The sequence below is a fragment of the Rhizoctonia solani genome, chromosome 16 (assembly GCF_016906535.1).
Source record: "Rhizoctonia solani chromosome 16, complete sequence".
Lineage (NCBI taxonomy): Eukaryota > Fungi > Basidiomycota > Agaricomycetes > Cantharellales > Ceratobasidiaceae > Rhizoctonia > Rhizoctonia solani.
In genome coordinates, this window is record NC_057385.1 from 2447155 (window position 1) to 2465859 (window position 18705).

The window sequence follows — 18705 nt, forward strand, 5'->3', positions numbered from 1 at the left end:
AAAATTCGCATCTAACTTTTTTTCTCCCTTCAAACACACAAAGTTATACTAAGCAGCTGATAGCGTATTGAGTTGCGACGAGATATACTAATATACATGCATATACCTTACTATGAGCCCTTCAAATCGAAATTTAAGGGGCGCAAGAACCATGAACAAGCCCGATCTAAATCTTCCCACATCTAAGCCCCAGTTTGTGTCTGTGCGTTGCTCTGCGTAGCCCCATAGCCCAATGACCCCGTCCGCTCTACGCTAGCTCGCATACTAGCGTTCATCTTTCCCTTAGCATAACGGTCGATGCTCGTCCGACCACGAGACAAGGATGGCGAGCGTCCGCTCCACCCCATAGATCGCGATCGCCTGTGTCCCGACAACAGTGCTTCTTCCTCTCCAGCTCGGGCACTGGATACCTCCGTCGAGCTTCACCCCGGGTGAACTTGGCTGGGCGCAAGCCGCGATAGATGAACGATTGGATCACAATGGCAAAATCAAAAACAAAAGTGCCTGCAGAGCCAAGTAGATATCTAGGAAGCATATCATTAGTAAATCATAAGACAAATGCTAACGCAAACCAAACTCACGGTAAAGTGTCCCTGAGGTACTGCAGTCGTTGGGTCGGAGTGCCGAACATGCGAGCAGAGGTCAAGACGGAGCCGACATAGAAAAAGTTGCCCAAGAAAGCAAACACAAATAATGAGATGGAGAGCCCTTCAACCGACTGACGCGTGTACTATGGAAACCAGTCAATAAAATCCAGATATTTACAATCGGCGAGTGGGGTCGTATCCACATGCGCCAAGTGAATGAGCCGATAACTCACGTTCTTCCAAATCTGAGGCATGCGACTCGTCAAATATAACGTTGTGCATGTCCACGCTGAGATGCGTCCAATCACCCATGTCCAAGAAGTCCGATCGGGCTCGTCGTCCGACGGAGGTGGTACAGGAGGTGGAGCCGTAGGGGGAAGTTGTTCTTGGTCTTCGCTCGTGATAATAACGGGTGAAGAAACATAACGAAGAGGAATGATTTCGGACGAAGAAGCAAAGTAGATGGAAGGATGAATGGTAATCTCGATAGAGCGAGGCAACACGCGACCAATCTTTGCCAATCCAGTTTCGACTTCTCCGGTACGCCCTCTTCCAATGCTGAAACCCCATAATCCAAATACGGCCAAGAAGACTAGACTTGCGCCACGTCCCCGAGTCTGGCTGACCCTCTTGCGATGACCTCTGCGTCTGCCTCTTCATCTGCCCTATCCAAGGCCCTTCCTCGGCCTGCGAGGGATGCACCTCGGCGACGTTCGGAATGGAAAGACTCGGTCATCGCCGAGGGTTCACCCCCTATCTCATCGTGCAAATCTTCGGGGAGGGGCAAGGGTTGTCGTGTATAGCTGTGTGAACGCATTCGGGACCGGGGTGGGCGGCTAGGTAGAGAGATGTGGAAGCTCCAAGGTGGCCAACAGTGATCGTAGGTGATGCAGTGATTTGAGGCGCATCCACATTAGTGTCAATTTCGAGTTTGGACGAACTCTGAGGCGTCCGATACCACTCGTAGTAAATGTACTGCACAAGGAGACATGTATCTATCCATACGAAATAGGTGGCCAGATATGTCTAAATGGACCATCGGGGTCATTCAAGGGTCCAATACATTAGGCATAAGGTATAAGTAGACTACACACCTGGAAAGGAAGCTGGTTGGTGAGAATGCATCCGATCAAGTTGGTAGAATCGCCTAGGCACATAAAATATATTCTCGTTAACGATATACAGTATTAGCGCTTTGAGGGGTGCTTACCAGCAAGCCAGTTAGCCAAAAACGGCAATGCAAGCCCATCCGCAGACTGGAGACGATAGTTTGTCCATAGTTGCCTGGAAGGAGCATGGAAATTATTTCCTAGTCAGCTGACAGACAACCGGTACGTGTTTCCAATAGCCCACGCGAGGAGTGCCGGCACCCCAACTAGTCGTGCGACACCCCAACTGAAGCACCCCCAAGTGTATAGAGACATTGGTTTGGGTGAAAAAAATGGGATATAATAGAAACAGATGTGGATAAGCCAAAAATGCCAGCGCAACTCACGGAAATTGGGCTCCCAACCACGCAGCCGAGGAAGCGAGACCAAGTGCGCTACTGATCGTGTCTGTTGAAGGTATCATAGTGCTGGCAGAATACTAGGTATCTAGTTAAAGGCTAGGGGAGTAAGTCAAAAGGCTCCCAACAGCGTAGACAAGGGGCAGATAGGACCAAGTGTGGGGGCAGTGACAAAAGGCGGGGAAGATAAGAGGTCTCTCCTAGGGTCACGTGCATACCGAGCAAGACATTGAGTCATCAAATCTTCATGTTACCCCGCAAATCGGGCTATTTCTTGCTGTGATGTTGGAAATGGGCACAGGTACTCTCCAACACGTCCTATATTCCCATCCTGAATGTCCTGTACATAGCTCCTACAACTACCGGGAGAGGCGGGAACCCGGTCCAAGCCGACCTCACATGGGTCACTATGAACCCTTTTAGGCATCATTACTCCCCACATGGATCGCTCGGGAATGATGCTTCTAAGCTGTGCCTCGGTCATCAAACTGCGTTCTTGTCTCAAAGATACCGACACCATTCCCTTCAAAAACTCACAAAGTATTCTCACACTTTTCTGCCAGAGTAACTGTAAATAAATTTTGTAGAGACGATGACGCGCATACCCAAGCCTGTTGGACACATGCCTCACCTGCAATCCGCTCCAACGCGAATCACGGGGCGTGAACAAAAAGGCAACTCCGTCACTCTCAACGGTATTCGGTCTGGATTCGAACACTCTATGACGATACACCCATGATAAGTTTTCTATTGGCCAACCGCCAAGTAGGCTTGTGCTTGACTGTAATTACGGTAACCACACCGGACTCAATCGAAAGACCAAGCCAAGTAAAAGTATAATGCACCCTGCGATAGACACCCCAAGCCTTGGCTTATACGTATACAATCCGTTGAACTTCAGTCAATCGAGTTGCAGCTGTATGGTATTTTCTTGAAAGTATTCTTTCCACTATTTTTGCTCGCCGAATAAGACATCAGAAATAAATTGTGCCTTGAAGTTTATTTGCGATTGAGTTTACATCCTTAACACATGCATACATCCCGAGCTTTCATACGACTTCTTATCATCATTATTAGAGAACTACAAACCACAAAACAAAACTAGAGATACAAAAAATCATCAGAGTAGAAAAGGAGAGGATTCATGTCCGTTGGGTATACAAGCTCGAAATGTAATTAAAAGTGACGGGGCGAAAAAAAAATAGTAATAAAAGTTTAGACCTTTTCGGTCCTGCGACGACTGAATCGGCCACAGCTTCCGAGCGCAGCAGAGCAGAAGCCAAGCAAGAGCGCGGCAAGAGCACCAGCTACCATCCAGTTGGCATTTCTGTCATGACCAAAGAGTCAGTTTGGCAATGTCTCGGAACTTGAATGTGGATTTGGTACTCACCCGTAGTTGGCACTCGCGCCTTCGTCCCTGATCCTGTTACGAGCGATACCCCAAAGAACCATGTCGATCACGAATACGATGAGCGTGCAAATTGTCGCGAGGGCTGCAGCAAGGGACATGAAGATCGTTCCGACACGGGAATAGGCAGCGCCGCAGAGTCCAAAGATGACCGCGAGACCGGCCAAGCCAGCAGCAACGGGATGAAGGACCATAATATAGGTGAGATTACGGATGGTGGTCGTATTGAGGTTATCAGTACTGCAATTGTGTAGATGTTAGTCAAGTTCGATAAGGTTTAATTTAAGAACGAGGGACTTACTTGAGTCCCAGAATGGCCGGATCGATCTCATATCCTAACCGGCGCTCGCTCCCAGTATACCCAAACACGCCGAAATGAATTTCACGTCCGCCAACAGACGCATTCAAGAACGAGACATCGTTCCAGATGGGTGCAGAAACAGTTACAATAACTGACAGCACACATGCTGCAAAGCAAAAGAACAGGCCGGGAAGGGCTGGAGAGGCCATTGTAGATATGGAGCAGGAGGATTGGGCGAGAGGGAGGCGAGAACACAATACTCCAACCCCAGGCTACGCGACAGGAATATAAACCTGCGCAAAGGCGATGACGTCCGCAGTTCGAGGCACCGCGCGCAGCGGAACGTCATTCCTTCCTGTCTGGAGTGGCGCCTTCCTAGAGTGGCAGAACCGACATAACGCCGCGCTAATGAACGTTGGAGCTGTGATATGCATGGTTTGTGTCTAATAAAGGCACGATGGGCGATCAGGTATTCCATGTGCTCACGAGATAGCGAACCGTACACCAGTCGAGGATCATCCAATGCCCGGAAAAATGTCCAACAAGAGAGGAAGCGGGACGCCCAAGACGTCCCAGTTTCACAACATCATTTGAAATGCCAAGTTAAGCGGCGTGCCAGAAGGGCTGGACTTCTGAGCCCCGACATTACGAACTTGGACGTACTCTCGTTATAATTACCGTAGAGCAATAAATTGCTGCGCTTTGCACAATCTATAGTCTAAACTAGGGCAGGAAGACCTCACAATAACATATAATAGTAATCATTTTACGAAATCGGGTGCACCTTGCCCATGTGCGTAGCACAAAAACTCACACAGTCTAAAAAAGAAATGCCACTATCAACTCGATAAAGATAAACATGTAATATACTCTCCAACACACACAACACACACACAAACGAATAAAACGCCGGTAGGTAGTACTAGTACAAAAATAGTCAGAGCAAGAGTCCCGACCTTTTTCAAAAACAAAAACACAGTTTGAAAGGGGGGAGAGGGAGGAAAAAGTCAGTTGGAGGTGACCAGGTGACCAAAAGGTTGCATGCAATCGTGAGCGCATAGAGCGTACAACATACAAGAGATTAAAAGGTTTGTGGAACGCTCAATAGTTGTCCAGTCGGGCTTCCATGGTTCACGGGGGGACTCGCCTGTGCCGACGTCACTCCGTTCGTAGTAACCCCAGGCCGGGCTGTAGGCGTTCGATTCCACTGTGGGCGCTGTTGAGGCAATGTCAATTGAATCGGTGGAGTCCCCATCATCCCGTTCACATAAATCCCTCCGTTCTGCGAATGGAAAGCACGTTTCAATTCGATTTGCTGTTGCTGCGTGAGCTGCTGGTACGCTGCTTGAGCTGTAGGATTGGGAGCCGTGCCGTTGGCCATACTTGACAAGGGACGCAGCGGAGATCCACCGCGGTTATCATGGGGACTTGCACTCCCTCTCTGTTGTTGAGGCACCGCCAGTCCACCCGCCGTAGTCCCGTTAAGTGTCCCAACACCTCCAGCACCAGGAATAACCATCGCGCCTGTGGTGCCAGGAACGTTAATGGTCGGCGTGCCATTGGTAGTGATCGTCGTCCCCTGCGCCGAACCCGGCCTCTGTACGGCCGGTGGCGTCCCATTCGAAAGCGGTTTCCCGTTGGGCATACCGACTGGCGGTCGGGACTGGCGAATCGCCACCTGGGGCTGGGTACTCGATGGGCGAGCCTGGACTTGAGCCTTTTGCTGCATCGCCAGCGCTTGTAATCTCGATGCGGTAGCGGGCGTGACTGTGGTGGTAGGCACTGGCGATGCAGTGATGGTAGGCTCAGAGGGAGGAGTAGCAGTCGCGGTAAGGAGTGGCGGCGGCAGGCGTTGGACTGGGTTTCGGTTGAGGAGGATTCCGTTCTAATTCGAGCTGACGTTGCCGGGCTTGATCCAGGGCCATGAGGGGTATCGAGGTTCGATGTTGTGATGGGATCAAGTGTTGCAGAATTGCTGACTGGTCGCTCGAGAGAAGCTCGTAGTCCTCAATAGAGTGTCGTGCCAATCGAGAGAGTATGAACCTGGGCATGGCATGAGGCTACGAAAACCAAACCAAGTCAGGTGACTCACCTATCCGCATAATCATCTACCACAATCGGCTGGTCCACGTTCTCTTCCAACCTCTCGTCTCGGTCGTACCTCCACCTTTCGCTCAACACAATCGCGCGCTCAAATTCTTCCTCCGTGACGACCTCGCCATTCTTGAGTTTGAGAGCCATTGCGCCCTCGGATGCGTTTGCAGAGGATTCGCCTGGCCTGGGCCACCGAGGTACAAATTGCAAACTCTCCAATCTTCCCATCGATTCTCTACCAGATGTGCTACCGCTCGCAATGGCCGGACTGGTGGTGGGCCGTCGGTCGACGAACCTTCGTCCACCTCGACCGACGCGTAACCGAACACCGCGAATTTGGCGTTCGGGAGGAGCGGGCGGGGGAGAGGCATGTACGTCGCATCGGTAAGGTCGTCCCACCATCGCTCTTGCTGAGGGTTTCGCTGCATAAATTCGTCGACCTTTTTCCTGTTTGCAGCGGCCACAGCGCGAGGGTCGGGCATCTCTGTCGGACCGGATGGAGTGGGCGTTTCTGCTTGTTGGGGAGTCGGCACGGTTGGCCTCCGAGAAAGTCGAATGGTACTGCAACAGGTGAGTAGGAGCCAAGCAACGTATGCACGTCGCACTCACTTGGTACCCTCCAACTTTGGGCGCTTGACAATCTTATCGACCAATACCTCGTCATCATCCCGAGATCCAAATGGTGTTGTCGGAAACTTGCGTTTGACCTCGGCGAGATTCATGCGGCAATTCATAATCTGACGCTCTTCGAGCGCGCGATTGTGTTTCAACTGCTCCCGACGCACGACCGACTGAGCAATATGCTGTAATTGCCTGATATTGTTAAACAAGCTCTGCATGCGGTCGACGCTGCCCGTGTCGCTACGGCGAGTCTTGCGGACGGGCTTAGCATCACGGCGACGGAAACACACATAGGGATCGCCCTCATTGGTTTCGTCGGACTACATACAGGATTAACACATGGTGATGATCACAGGGTGCCGCTGCTTACGTTGATCTGGGGAATGATGCGGCGGCCATCTCGCTCGAGCCTGCGTTCGCGCCAGTGTGGGTAGATGACACGGAACATGCGCAAGAGTTGAGCTGGAGGAGGCACAGAATCGGGTACCCGGTAGTCCGGGAAGAAGGATATCGGAAGACGGTTGGAAAATACGGGCTCGAAATCGGTCAGAGTGGGGAATTTAGATACATCCTGTACAAGGTCAGCAACAAGCCAAAGATCATCAGGATCAACTCACAGCATGCAGACAGGGATGGCGTTCGTCGGTGATACGCTCGAGTATTCCCATGACGAGCTCGAATTCGTCCTCGGTGATGGCCACCGAGGGCGACTCGGGCTCCTTTCCACGAGCTTTGGCGCTCCGAGGCAGACCGCGCGACGGGGACGAGGCACGTGCAGCATCGGTGAGTTCGGCATTGTTTTTGGAAAGCCATTCGGCGTCGACCTCGTCCATGTAATAGGTACATCCGGCGGCAATGGCTCCGACCTGGGTCTCCTCGACGGTGTCTGAAAACCGGACGTAGCCTTCCGGCTCTTCCCAGCGGTTGGCAGTATAGTAACGTTCCCAATCGGGAGCATGACCTGCCGCATCGGGGGTCGGGATATAAGCGCTGGAGCCAGAAGCGCGTGGCTGGCCCGAGGCTCGCAGCGAGGCGGCGGAAAGTACGGCTTGGAGATGGTGTTCCTGTGAATGTGTAATGTGTAAGCGCTGAGTCAGCAGACTCCGGACACCGCGTGAGCCAATGGTGGGTTGCCACGGGTGGGATGTTGGGCGGACAAGGGGAGAAAAAGTTGATCGGTGGACATCGGCTTACATGTGAGTCCTCTGCGTCGACGCCAGCGGTGGAGGAGACCTTGTTCTTTTCGTCTTCGTCGTCGATGGCAGGCTGATCGGCGTCGATGTCGCCGTGGTGGACGACGAGCTTGAGCTTGTTGGTGAGTCGCGGCTTGGAGCGCGACTTGGTGCCGTAGCCTGTCGCATTGCCCCGCATCAGTGGTCGTCGCAGGTGCTAGCAAGCAGAGCCAGCAAGCGTAGATCAGTCGTACAAACTCCCTCCAAACCGGGGGCGAGGGGACTTGTTGTTTGTGACGCGAGCAACCAACCCCGGACCCCTATCACCCACACTCTCACACACAAGTCACATGACCTGCTTCTGTAACCGCCTCCATCCAATTTCCCTAATCCGGTACTCCCTTGCTTGCGCTCCCTCGACGCTCACCGACGCTGCGCACACTGTTTGCCATCTGATACCCATCTGCTATCATACCCCTATGCCATATATCCGGCGCCGATCACTCACTCAGTCTCTATGCGGCTGACCCACCGCCCCATCTCAATCAATCCTCACGGATCTTCCCGCAGTGCCTTCTTCGCTCGACGTCTATTTTCCTCTTGCTGATCATTCCTCCATCTCAGGCTACTCTATTCACTTCTATGTCACTAGCCCAGTGTCTCCAGACGATCGCATCGTGATCCCAGAGTATTCGATTGGTGTCGTCATTGTCCGTAAGACGTCACTATCCGGTCACACTGCCAATGGCTTGCCTTTTACGACCGTCGTGCTTTTAAGGAGCTTTTAGCCTAGGCAATGCTTTCCTCTCATATTAGATGCTGCTACTTGGTGGCTCGTGGGCCAAGGTGAGCAATGTATTCATATTGCGAATGTTTTACTCTTATGCCTCTGTCTACCCCTTCTCAGATCTAAAGATCCAACATCGTTGACCGAAATATATACTGGATACAATCATTGGATAACCTCGGCGTGGCATGCACCAGATATGAACCAGACAACGATACCCATGGCTAGAGTTTGCCATGAATGTGTTTCATCTGCCATATACCCTTGCTGTATCACAACCTCAGCCTTTTGTCGCCACGAAACTACCACGAGAGACTTGGGAAGCAGTTTTGCTCGATGTTGACCTCGACAAAAGCTCCACTGATACCTTTTCAGAGGACTTTACGGCCATGCTGCTTGCATATCACACCCAATCCGAGGCCCATTCGAATGAACTGGCAAGCACATTCCTGGACAAACCGCTTCGGGCTATTGGAGTGGAATGCAAGAATTTGGACGGGCCACACCAACAGCTAAACCAACATAATTCTACCTTGTATCTCCCTGGAACAATCGCACAACGAATAACCCGCGCTGGATTCAATACCCAGCAATTTTGGGATACCTTTCAGCAGTCAGAAGATAGATGATGCAGCTCGTCAGAGGACTTTCATTCCTTTATGGACTCCAGGCTTGTTTATCAGATGCATTAAATCTAAATGGACTTTCGCTAGGCTAATGTTTTCAGCCCAACTGTATTCGGTGCAACGTTCGTCAGCTCACTTTGATAACGAGCTCAACCCACCGCGTGGTGGTCATTTTGAGCTACTTCTTTGCGCGTTCGCTTCGGATCGCGAACAATCTATGTCTAGTTTATACGCTAGCATTATCGACATGTGACCAGATTATCGCCACATGAACATTAGAATAGGTCCCATGCCAAATTCCGACTCTCACGGAAAATACAGATACTATATCCGGGCAGGGTACATTGTTCGTCGCCTCATACGGCGCATCAATACCATTCCCGGCTCGTGTTGTCGCAATCCGGCAGGTTCCGAGTCCAGATTCAATGATTTATGCGAAAAGGACGCTATAGTGTTATATAATAACTGTGCATATGCACCGACTTCGAAAGGCACCTTATCTGGATATTCCTGCACATTTGCGCAAGGTTACTTCTATCCGCTGTCTTGACCTCCACATGTTCTGGTGTTCGCTTATAGGTATCATCATCCATGATCTACGATACGATACGGATCGCGATTGGCTATCACACCCAAGGCGACATGCTGGCGATATACAAGACGCTGAAATCCATCCACCCATTCCTAATATTTTCCGACAAATTGCCCGACACTCATCCCATGCCTCAACACGAAAAACCAATCTCATGACTTTACCAATCTTGTAACGAGGGGATGGCATGGAATAAGAATGGCGCTAGACCTCGTCGAAGTGTAGATAACAAGAATGCAGGATAATATCAGCATCAATTCCACAATTGAATTCCTCCCTACGGAACTCGGTGTACCCTGCAAGAACTGGCCGTGATAGGAGGCAGGTTTCTAATTGCCAACAAGCGAGCAGCCATATGCTCTTGGAAAATGGCGCTTTGACACCTGGCGACAGTCGTAGCACGCGATCAATCAAAACGGGGAGAACTTCCCTTTCGCTTGTTCTGAACATCACAGGCCACTTAATTCCCCGGTATGTACATTCACAGAATTTGGTGAACTGATCAACCGAGACTTGGGCTTGGCCGCAGCAACATGTCTCTTCGTTCTAATATTAAACCTAGCTATATTCTACGATAAGTCGAGAACCATTGTGCTTCAAGACGGGGGCGTCATGTGAGAATCTAGCACATTTCATACGAATCTTTCGACGACCACGCAGGAAGGTGTACGAAGGCTTACTCGACCAGAACGCCACGCATGGCAGCACTCCCGCCTGATACATCGCACGCACGCTTCGCTGCACTTCAACCATGCATTCCCATATGCTGTATCTGCCGGCGGTCGGTGCGACGCGCATATATAAACTAATTGCGCCCGGCCTCGGTTAGTATCACATCCGTCTAGGGATAACTCGTCCGAGGTTTACTTGTCTACTACCCAAAATGCGCTCCACTTCTGCTGTCGTTGCTGCCCTTGCTGCATGCGTTGCTGCCGCTCCTTCCCTCAAACTCACCGTCACTGGTCCATCTGTTGTGACTGATGTCGATAACCTCACTGTCAAGGCCATCGTCACCAACACCGGCGCAGAGACCGTCAAGCTCTTGAAGGATCCTCGCACAGTCCTCAGCGACTGGCGTACCAACACCTTCGCTATCGAAGGTGCCGCTGGCACCCCGGCCTTTACCGGAATCAAGGTCAAGTAGTAAGTAGCGGCTTGGCGCGTGTATAAACCATTTTGCTCATATAGTGATTTAGCTCCCCTGAGCTCGCCCTCAAGTCTGGTGACGAGTCCAAGTTTGCCGTCCTCGCTCCCGGCCAGTCCTTTGAGCTGACCCACGATCTTGCTGGTGTCTACAACTTTACTCGCTCTGGCGCCGGTGACTACAAGGTAATTTTGGTTATATATGTCGATGTTAGTTGGTGATTAACCCATCCCGGTAGTTCTCTGCTGGAAACGTCTTCCAATACGTCGACTCAACGGTCAACTTGCCACTGTTGCCGCCGAGGCTCAGTCCCACAAACTCAAAGTCGGAGGCTCGCTCGCTTCCTTCAAGGGCGCCCCCAAGCACGATAAGAGCGGCATTGCTCGTCGTGCAATCGGATACACGAGCTGCAGCTCTACTCGGCAGTCTCAGATCGCCACTGCCGCCAACTCGGCAAATAGCTACGTTTCCAGCGCAAACTCGTACCTGGCTGGTATCTCGAGTGGAACCACTCGCTACACGGTAAGCTTTGCTTCTGGTACTATTCGTCATGTGCTTCCTGACACACCGGCATCGGGAACTAGACCTGGTTTGGTACCTTTACGTCTTCGCGCTTCAGCACCGTCAAGTCTCACTACAGCTTGATCGGTACCGATGCCACCTCCACCACCTATGATTGCACCTGCACCGAGTCTGGCACCTACGCCTACGTCTACCCGAGCTCCCCCGGCTATGTCTACCTCTGTGGTGCCTTCTGGAATGCTCCCAAGTAAGAATAACATCTCATACCAACAGTATGACAAATGCTAATCACCTGATTTAGCACCGGCACTGACTCTCGCGCCGGAACCATTGTTCACGAGCAATCCCACTTTACCGTCAACGGTGGCACTGATGACCACGTTTACGGCCAGTCTGGTGCCAAGTCTCTTGCAAAGTCCAGCCCGGATCAAGCTATCGACAATGCCGACAACCACGAGTATTTTGCGGAGAACAACCCTGCTCAATCCTAAATGGCCTGTTATATCGCTGGGTAAAATCGTGAAATTTCTCATATCAACCTTTGTTATATGTGGCTATGAGGAAAATAATATTCGTTCTTTCTTCGCTATATATATATGGGCAAAAGTGCCTGAACACGATTGAAACTTAGCATCGCGCCTAAAACGACATTGGATATACGTGACCATGCTGCGCTGTCGCTACGTGGTAGCGTGCCCTTTGTTTCTCCGTTGCTGAGGCTCGCTCGTGGTACAAGGTTAAAGGATACCGCGTTTTCTTTTTACGTTCACTTGTGCCGCGTGCTTCAGGAGCCACTGCTGTCACGGAATTCGCCATACGAATCGTTCTCCTGGTTCATGTAGGTGGCTTAGTCTTTCTTGAATTCTATTCCCTGATGAATGAGCTTGGTGGTTTGGTATAGCCTTGGACGAAATAAACGTATGATTTACATGTGTTTCTTTTAGCTGAATCGTCTGGTTTAGGTTGAGTTTACAGATACTGGCCTGATACTGCACGCAGTAACCACGTGCGAACCCACTCGAGAAAGCACCGCGTATTGTAATATCCTTGGGATTACGGTATGGACATAACCGGAAGTGAATAGTGACGAAAAACGGATGGCGATCATACCGACTGCGCATATATAAGATCACACGCCGAGCGTCAGTGCCACAACTGTCACAACCACCCCAGCCAAGATGCGTTTTGTACTCACTAATACTGCAGTTTTTCTCCTCCCTGCGTTCGTGTCGCTGTTCCTTCTTTAAGCCTTACTGTCACTGGGCCTTTAAATGTTACCGATGTCGATAACCTTTTTGTGAGGACGGTCGTTACTAATACTGGTTCCGACTCTGTCAAACTCTTGAAGGACCCAAGTTCTGTACTCAGCGATTGGCAAACAAATTCGTTTATTATTAAAAGTAGAATAGGGACGCCGTTATTCACCGGTATTAGGATTAAATAGTGAGTGAAATCAGAACAGAGTACAAAGCTGGCTCAAATATTGCCAACAGCTCGCCGGAGTTGGCACTAAAATCTGGGGATGAATCGAATTTTGTGATTCTCGCATCGGGGGAGTCTTTCGCATTGGCTCACAGCCTGGCTGGGGTCTACAACTTTACTCGTTCTGGAGCTGGCGAATATAATGTACGTGACCGCACTCAAGTGATCATCCAGTGCTGATGGGAGTTTAATCGGGCTCTAATATGCACTCAGTTTTCAGCGAGTAATATCTCCAATATGTAGACGAGAACGGCCGGCTTGCCGCTATAACGGCAGAGACAACGACAAACAAACTTAGGATTGGGGGATCACTGGTCGCTCTTAGACACAAGGAAAAGCCGAGCCGACGCGCAATGCTTCGCAGAGACATTGGATACAGTGGCTGCTCAGAGGCCCAAAAGTCACAGATCAGCACCGCAGCCAACTTTGCGAACGAGTATGTTGCCAACGCAACTGCGTATCTAAGAAGTATCTCAACGGGTACCACTCGATACACGGTATGTATGCGCCATGTTCAACATCAGTAAACGCCCGTTAAACACCCGTGTTGATTCAGCAATGGTTTGGAACCTTTGACTCAACACGTTTCGGTACAGTCAAGTTACACTTTGAAAACATCGGAACCGATGCGACTTCGTCGACTTACGATTGTGGCTGCACACAGTCAGCCACATATGCCTATGTGTATCAGGACCGCCCAGGATATGTTTATTTATGTGAAGCATTTTGGTCTGCTCTAGAGTAAGTGATATCAATCATTATACGAGTGAAGTTTTGAAGCCAGTTCCTAACCGTGACACTTCTAGCGTCGGGTCAGATTCGCGTGCAGGCACGATTGTCCATGAGCAATCACACTTCGTCGTCAATGGGGGTACTGATGATCATGTTTACGGCTCAGCTTCCGCTCGCTTATTAGCCCAATCGAATCCAGATCAAGCGATCGACAACGCTGATAATCACGAGTATTTTGTTGAGAACGACCCAGTTCTTATTTAGTTTGGATAGCGTCGATTCATATAGAGATCGCTTAGTTGTATTAATTTACTTGTTATTGTATTACTTTCATGCGTGTAACTCAATTGAACCACGGGCATAAGATGTCAGTTTATATTAGTGTTACATAATCGCGCAATTCTCTACTCTTCAGGAGCATGGAAATTGGCCATCTTGGTGGTTTCGACGGGTTGCCCAAAAACATCGATCGCATTAATTCGCGTTTCATCCTCGTTGCCGTGGTTGGACGCGACAAAATCTAAGGAATAGAGTGAGAAATTCAACTGGATTTAATCGAATCAACGATACTTACGTGCAGGCTTCTGACGGATTGGAAGCGTACATATCGTAAAGCATTCGACGAGAGTTGGCTATGTCATCTGGGGATAACTCTTCAATTACCTGCGCCATATCAGGCTCAATTGCTGATTCAACATCTTCAAATCCAATTGAGGCGCGATTGATGGCGAGTTTAATGGCTTTGGGGGCATGTGAGGCATCTACTGTATGTATGACTATGGATCGGATGCGAACAGCTTGATTGAACTGTGAGCCACCATATTATTTTAGGAACGTATGTGCAGGAATCTAACGGTAAACCTACATAAAGGTTAATAAGTAATTGTTCGTCTGAATCGCTCTCCAAATAAGATTTCCAGTGTTGAATGTTTTGTTTCCCAGAATACTCTTGATATTATGCGTGTCGGATTCGTTGAGACAGTTCAACTGAGTAGAATCCAGGTACTCCAATAAGGAAACCTAGGGGATACTAGCATCAGACAACTGGATCCCGAATATGCCAATACAAATACGTACATCCTTGGAGGCAGCCGAGTCATCCTTGGAAGAGCCTCCCCTAGAGAGGTGGGAGCAGGAGCAGGAGGTGCTTGGGCTCGAACGGCATTGCTGAGTGCCTCTCTATCGGCGCCGACAACAGTGTCCACCACTTCATGGTTCTTAATTAATAGAAAAGTGGGCATAGACTTTACGCCGTACTGATTTGTTCGTTTAACCAGTGAGATGCATAGAGACGCACTGCAGAAGATTACACACCCTTAAAGGAAGATAAGTAATATCAAAATATTATGCGCTATAGAACATACTTTTTGGCAACGCCTTGAAGCGCATCAACATCCACTTTAGCAAAGGCAACATGCGTGTACTAGAAGAAGTGTCAGAGAAAGTCGTATTTGAAGTGTGTTGTTTACCTGTTGACTGAGTTGCTCATAGAACGGTGCAATTGCATGGCAAGGTCCGCACCACGCAGCGTGGAAGTCAATGACCACCAAACCGGAAGCTTTGTTATTTAGGAGAGTGTCCTGGAGTACATTCAGATCTTGAACCGGAGTGTACAGTAGTTTACTTGCCAAGTCGGACGAACTATGGATATGCCTTAAGAACGCCATACGTGCAAGCAGATTATGGTAGTCAATTACTCAGTGCCAAGGGTCTCATTTATAGTCACGTGAGGTCGCAGAAAGATCCGTGGTGGCTGTACTATCGACGTGCTTGTTTACTTCCATACGCGTCTGGTACAATGACTGTCAGCAAAAGTGATTATAAACGGCTGTTTCTTCAGGCAATGCTTCAGCGAAGATGGGCTTCGGAAACAACTGTAAAGGTGTTGTTTTGAAGTGCATGGAAGCCACCAAGGTAAACAAGCGTCGTCCAAGTTAGGCGCCTTAACTCTAATTTCGAGCAGAAATCAATCCAGGATTGGTTCAACCATACCAAGAAAACGAGTTCGCATCCGATAGTGGGAGGAGCTTTGTTACTGAAGTTAACCAGGATGTGAGTTGTCTAGGGCTAACGAGTGTGGGTGGAACTAATAGTTTCAATAGCTTGAGAAGTTTGATCTACGTTTCAGCAGCACCAAGACGAATGCACAGGCGAGACTTTATGGGCAATAGTACGTTATTTAATATGTCCACACTAATAAGCTTGACCTCTCTTCCTAGATAAACACCAAACAAGACGCTGCAACGATGCTTGCTACCGAATACAACGCAACAGAGATACAATATTTCAAGCTAATCGTAAGTTTATTACTTTACATTTATTGCGGTATGCAGGAATAATCTGTGAAATAGGTTGAGCAAATAATGCTCGCCGATAACGAAGTGTTTTCCATTCCTGCGACAGCTGCTCTACGGGAGGTATCACAATTACAGGGTAAAGGCATCACAAAAGCAGAAGCGAGCATGTACTTTCGAGTTTTGTTGCCAAAGGATGGCTTATGAAAAGCAAGTGAGTGAGGAGGTTTTGTCTCATCCATTAAACCTGACCTCAACGAGATCCCAGGCGGGGACGGTATTCACTTGCTCCTAGGGCCTTACTTGAGTTACAAACATACCTCCGTGACGCCTACCCAGATGAATACACCGAATGCACTACGTGCTTGGTGGGCATGATGTTTCTTATATATGACATAGTGGCTTATTCCAGTTTAGGAACCAGTGACAAAGGGAATTGCTTGCCACACCAATAATTGTGGCGCCCGCTTGCACATCCACTGCTACGCGGTAGTAGTTCGTGCTGCGCGCGACAGAGGCGTTCAGTGTCCAACGTGCGGAAGTAGTTGGGAAGATGAAAGTGTCCGAAAAATCGGGGAGGAAGCGGTTAAAGGTAATCAAACGCATCGGCGGGCAGCTAGAGGTAATGAAGAAGAGCCCGAAGAGGAGGATCTCGAGGAAGAAATGGAAGACGCAATGCAGGGAGCTGAATCGGAGGATGACATGGCTGTTGATGAGTCCACTCAAAATTCCTCAGTAAAGAACAAGAAAGGAAAAGGGTGAGTAACTTTGGTCACAGTGGACCCGTTATTTACTTCGACTCAGGCGGGCTCTGGCTACCCAACAGAGCGAGGCGGGACCATCACAGGCGAAGCGCAGCTCGCGTCGCAACTAAGACAACTTAATTAAGTTATTGATCTGTATGCCCACCATGTACATAATAGAATTTATACAAAACTTTAATTAATTAGGGGTATCTTAGCTATATTCCACTCAGATTTGACTTGAATGATTGCAGGGCGGGGTTTATTTGGTGATTTCACGTGATCGTTATTGGGACCCAGCCAGACCCCAGCGTTAAACTCGGCACCCATCATGGACTTTGACGGGACAAAGCGAAAGCAAACAATATATGTCGGAGGCCTACACGAAGACTCCAATGAAGCAGAACTGATGGAGATATTCTCGGCTTTCGGTGAGCCTGTTCGCGTATCAGTCACTTAAACATGCTCGCTGGCAGATTCGAGCCAACTGACTGCTCGTTAACTTTAGGTGATATACTTGACATACAAATTCCGCCAGCTCCAACCATACATAGAGATCAGCCTCGTAGGTTCGAAAAGGAAGTTGGTGACTATAACTTATTGTTTTTCTGATAGCCACGGGCCACCGTGGGTTTGCGTTTGTGACGTTCTCCTCACCTGCGGATGCGCAAGACGCGATAGACAACATGGACCTCAAGTGAGCGACACGTTTTTGTTCCGAATCTAACTAATTGCACGCCCAAAAGCGTTGTCCACGGCAAAGTGGTTAAAGTTAATCTTGCTAAAGCCATGAAGGTAGAGGCGAACCCGAATCGTGCCGGTGAGTCTATAGGCTACAACATAACTCACTATCCTTTTGAAACTAATTTACAAAACAAAATAGTGTGGGAGTCCGAGGAATGGCTCAAGGAACATGCAAAACCACTGGACGAAAGCAGCGGACAAGGCGTACGCGCTTCCACACGGGAGGACGCAATGGAAGAATAAAAAAAAAACATGCCAGGTCCAAGCCTACCAAATCTATGGGTCTCCAAGGAGATAGAACTACTGGTGTGCTACGAAGGACCTTACGGAGCTGCTCGATCGTCTTTTTCACTGAATTGAGCACGAGCGCGCTTGATATCTTCCTGCATAAATAATAGCTCTTCCATACGAGCCAATTTTTTTACGTCTGCCGGATGCGAGAGAGCTTCCCTTAAACCGTCGATTTGAATGTTGGTCCTCTTTGTCTTTTTCATCGCCGTGGTGCACTGGACAGTACGTATACAAGCTCGCATCAGGATTGAAAACGGTGGAACGACTCAGGTTGCTTACCACATCAATCATATAATCCATGAGAATCTCCTCCATAACGGTCACAGTATCTGGTGCAGGATTAGAGTGGTCCCCAAACGCGTACATCATCGGTCGGACTACAGTCCATCAGTAGGACATTGGACTTGAAACAGAACAATACACTTACGATCTTTCGTAAACGACCCTTTGAGAGCAGGTGCCTTCTTGGGTTGTTGTTTTCCAGCGCCCACGGTAGAGACAAAACTGGCAGCGGGAGCAGCTGGTCGCGGAGCAGATGATGCCGTATAGGAAGTTGTTGTTGCCGGACGCGTAGTGGATGTGGCCGCAGTGCTGGTAGTAGTGGATGGTCTGGGAGTCAAAGGGGGGCCCGGAGTTGTTGTAAATTGAATAGGTCCGCGAGTTGGGTACTGTGCGGCTGTATAGTATTGAGGAGTGGTGGTGGGAGCACCTGTCGGTGTCGGAACAGTCATAGTTGGAAGGGTCGCTGAAGTCGCAGTCGTAGTTGGAGCTGTAGTTTGGGCATTGGTGGTAGTAGGACGAGCCTGGGTCGGCAAATTCGAAGCTGCTACAGGTGTTTGTGACATACTTGGATCAAGCAGAAGTGATGGACAAGCCTGAGTGGCTAGGAGTCACGTGTAGTCGCATAGACCACACATATGATCATGGTCACACACTCTCTAAGAGCAAAAAGTGAGTGGAGGGTTGTCCATAACTCAATCAATACAGTATGTAAGCTGTATAAGTTTACACACAACTGGATATCTACATCGATTAATCCAACAGCAATCATCTAGCCG

At 49.4% G+C, this 18705-nt stretch overlaps 9 protein-coding genes across 9 annotated transcripts; 4 read left to right on the top strand and 5 right to left on the bottom strand.

Moving 5' to 3' along the window:
• Positions 1 to 271: 271 nt before the first annotated feature.
• Positions 272 to 2159, bottom strand: RhiXN_02050 (PQ-loop repeat-containing protein 1; the record flags this gene model as incomplete). The annotated part of the gene is made up of 9 exons (XM_043321869.1): positions 272 to 524; positions 582 to 730; positions 821 to 1145; positions 1214 to 1358; positions 1412 to 1613; positions 1682 to 1734; positions 1798 to 1871; positions 1941 to 1982; positions 2083 to 2159. The coding sequence occupies 9 exons, from the start codon at positions 2157 to 2159 to the stop codon at positions 272 to 274; spliced, it is 1320 nt and encodes a 439-aa protein (XP_043187692.1).
• A 1150-nt stretch (positions 2160 to 3309) lies between these two features.
• On the bottom strand, positions 3310 to 4012 carry RhiXN_02051 (SUR7/Pali family protein; the record flags this gene model as incomplete). The annotated part of the gene is made up of 3 exons (XM_043321870.1): positions 3310 to 3421; positions 3485 to 3742; positions 3804 to 4012. The coding sequence occupies 3 exons, from the start codon at positions 4010 to 4012 to the stop codon at positions 3310 to 3312; spliced, it is 579 nt and encodes a 192-aa protein (XP_043187693.1).
• An 872-nt stretch (positions 4013 to 4884) lies between these two features.
• Positions 4885 to 7889, bottom strand: RhiXN_02052 (enhancer of polycomb-like protein 1; the record flags this gene model as incomplete). Its single annotated transcript, XM_043321871.1, has 8 exons — positions 4885 to 5660; positions 5704 to 5846; positions 5896 to 6050; positions 6110 to 6458; positions 6507 to 6838; positions 6889 to 7089; positions 7136 to 7582; positions 7713 to 7889. The coding sequence occupies 8 exons, from the start codon at positions 7887 to 7889 to the stop codon at positions 4885 to 4887; spliced, it is 2580 nt and encodes an 859-aa protein (XP_043187694.1).
• Positions 7890 to 8713: 824 nt separating this feature from the next.
• RhiXN_02053 (uncharacterized protein) lies at positions 8714 to 9106 on the top strand (the record flags this gene model as incomplete). The annotated part of the gene is made up of 1 exon (XM_043321872.1): positions 8714 to 9106. One exon carries the CDS (start codon positions 8714 to 8716, stop codon positions 9104 to 9106), a length of 393 nt encoding a protein of 130 aa, XP_043187695.1.
• Positions 9107 to 10578: 1472 nt separating this feature from the next.
• RhiXN_02054 (peptidyl-Lys metalloendopeptidase) lies at positions 10579 to 13839 on the top strand (the record flags this gene model as incomplete). The annotated part of the gene is made up of 15 exons (XM_043321873.1): positions 10579 to 10838; positions 10892 to 11013; positions 11078 to 11361; positions 11424 to 11608; positions 11663 to 11818; positions 11993 to 12090; positions 12150 to 12199; positions 12324 to 12419; positions 12490 to 12503; positions 12568 to 12804; positions 12855 to 12987; positions 13057 to 13082; positions 13142 to 13340; positions 13400 to 13584; positions 13650 to 13839. 15 exons carry the CDS (start codon positions 10579 to 10581, stop codon positions 13837 to 13839), a joined length of 2235 nt encoding a protein of 744 aa, XP_043187696.1.
• Positions 13840 to 13979: 140 nt separating this feature from the next.
• On the bottom strand, positions 13980 to 15242 carry RhiXN_02055 (thioredoxin; the record flags this gene model as incomplete). Its single annotated transcript, XM_043321874.1, has 9 exons — positions 13980 to 14095; positions 14150 to 14159; positions 14239 to 14382; positions 14441 to 14466; positions 14523 to 14595; positions 14653 to 14692; positions 14873 to 14890; positions 14940 to 14998; positions 15045 to 15242. 9 exons carry the CDS (start codon positions 15240 to 15242, stop codon positions 13980 to 13982), a joined length of 684 nt encoding a protein of 227 aa, XP_043187697.1.
• A 579-nt stretch (positions 15243 to 15821) lies between these two features.
• On the top strand, positions 15822 to 16743 carry RhiXN_02056 (nse1 non-SMC component of SMC5-6 complex domain-containing protein; the record flags this gene model as incomplete). The annotated part of the gene is made up of 5 exons (XM_043321875.1): positions 15822 to 15872; positions 15927 to 16039; positions 16165 to 16237; positions 16287 to 16627; positions 16674 to 16743. 5 exons carry the CDS (start codon positions 15822 to 15824, stop codon positions 16741 to 16743), a joined length of 648 nt encoding a protein of 215 aa, XP_043187698.1.
• A 200-nt stretch (positions 16744 to 16943) lies between these two features.
• Positions 16944 to 17599, top strand: RhiXN_02057 (RNA recognition motif protein; the record flags this gene model as incomplete). Its single annotated transcript, XM_043321876.1, has 5 exons — positions 16944 to 17043; positions 17121 to 17177; positions 17228 to 17309; positions 17359 to 17432; positions 17496 to 17599. 5 exons carry the CDS (start codon positions 16944 to 16946, stop codon positions 17597 to 17599), a joined length of 417 nt encoding a protein of 138 aa, XP_043187699.1.
• Positions 17600 to 17679: 80 nt separating this feature from the next.
• On the bottom strand, positions 17680 to 18492 carry RhiXN_02058 (Transcription initiation factor IID, 18kD subunit; the record flags this gene model as incomplete). Its single annotated transcript, XM_043321877.1, has 3 exons — positions 17680 to 17862; positions 17927 to 18024; positions 18075 to 18492. 3 exons carry the CDS (start codon positions 18490 to 18492, stop codon positions 17680 to 17682), a joined length of 699 nt encoding a protein of 232 aa, XP_043187700.1.
• Between the last annotated feature and the right edge of the window lie 213 nt (positions 18493 to 18705).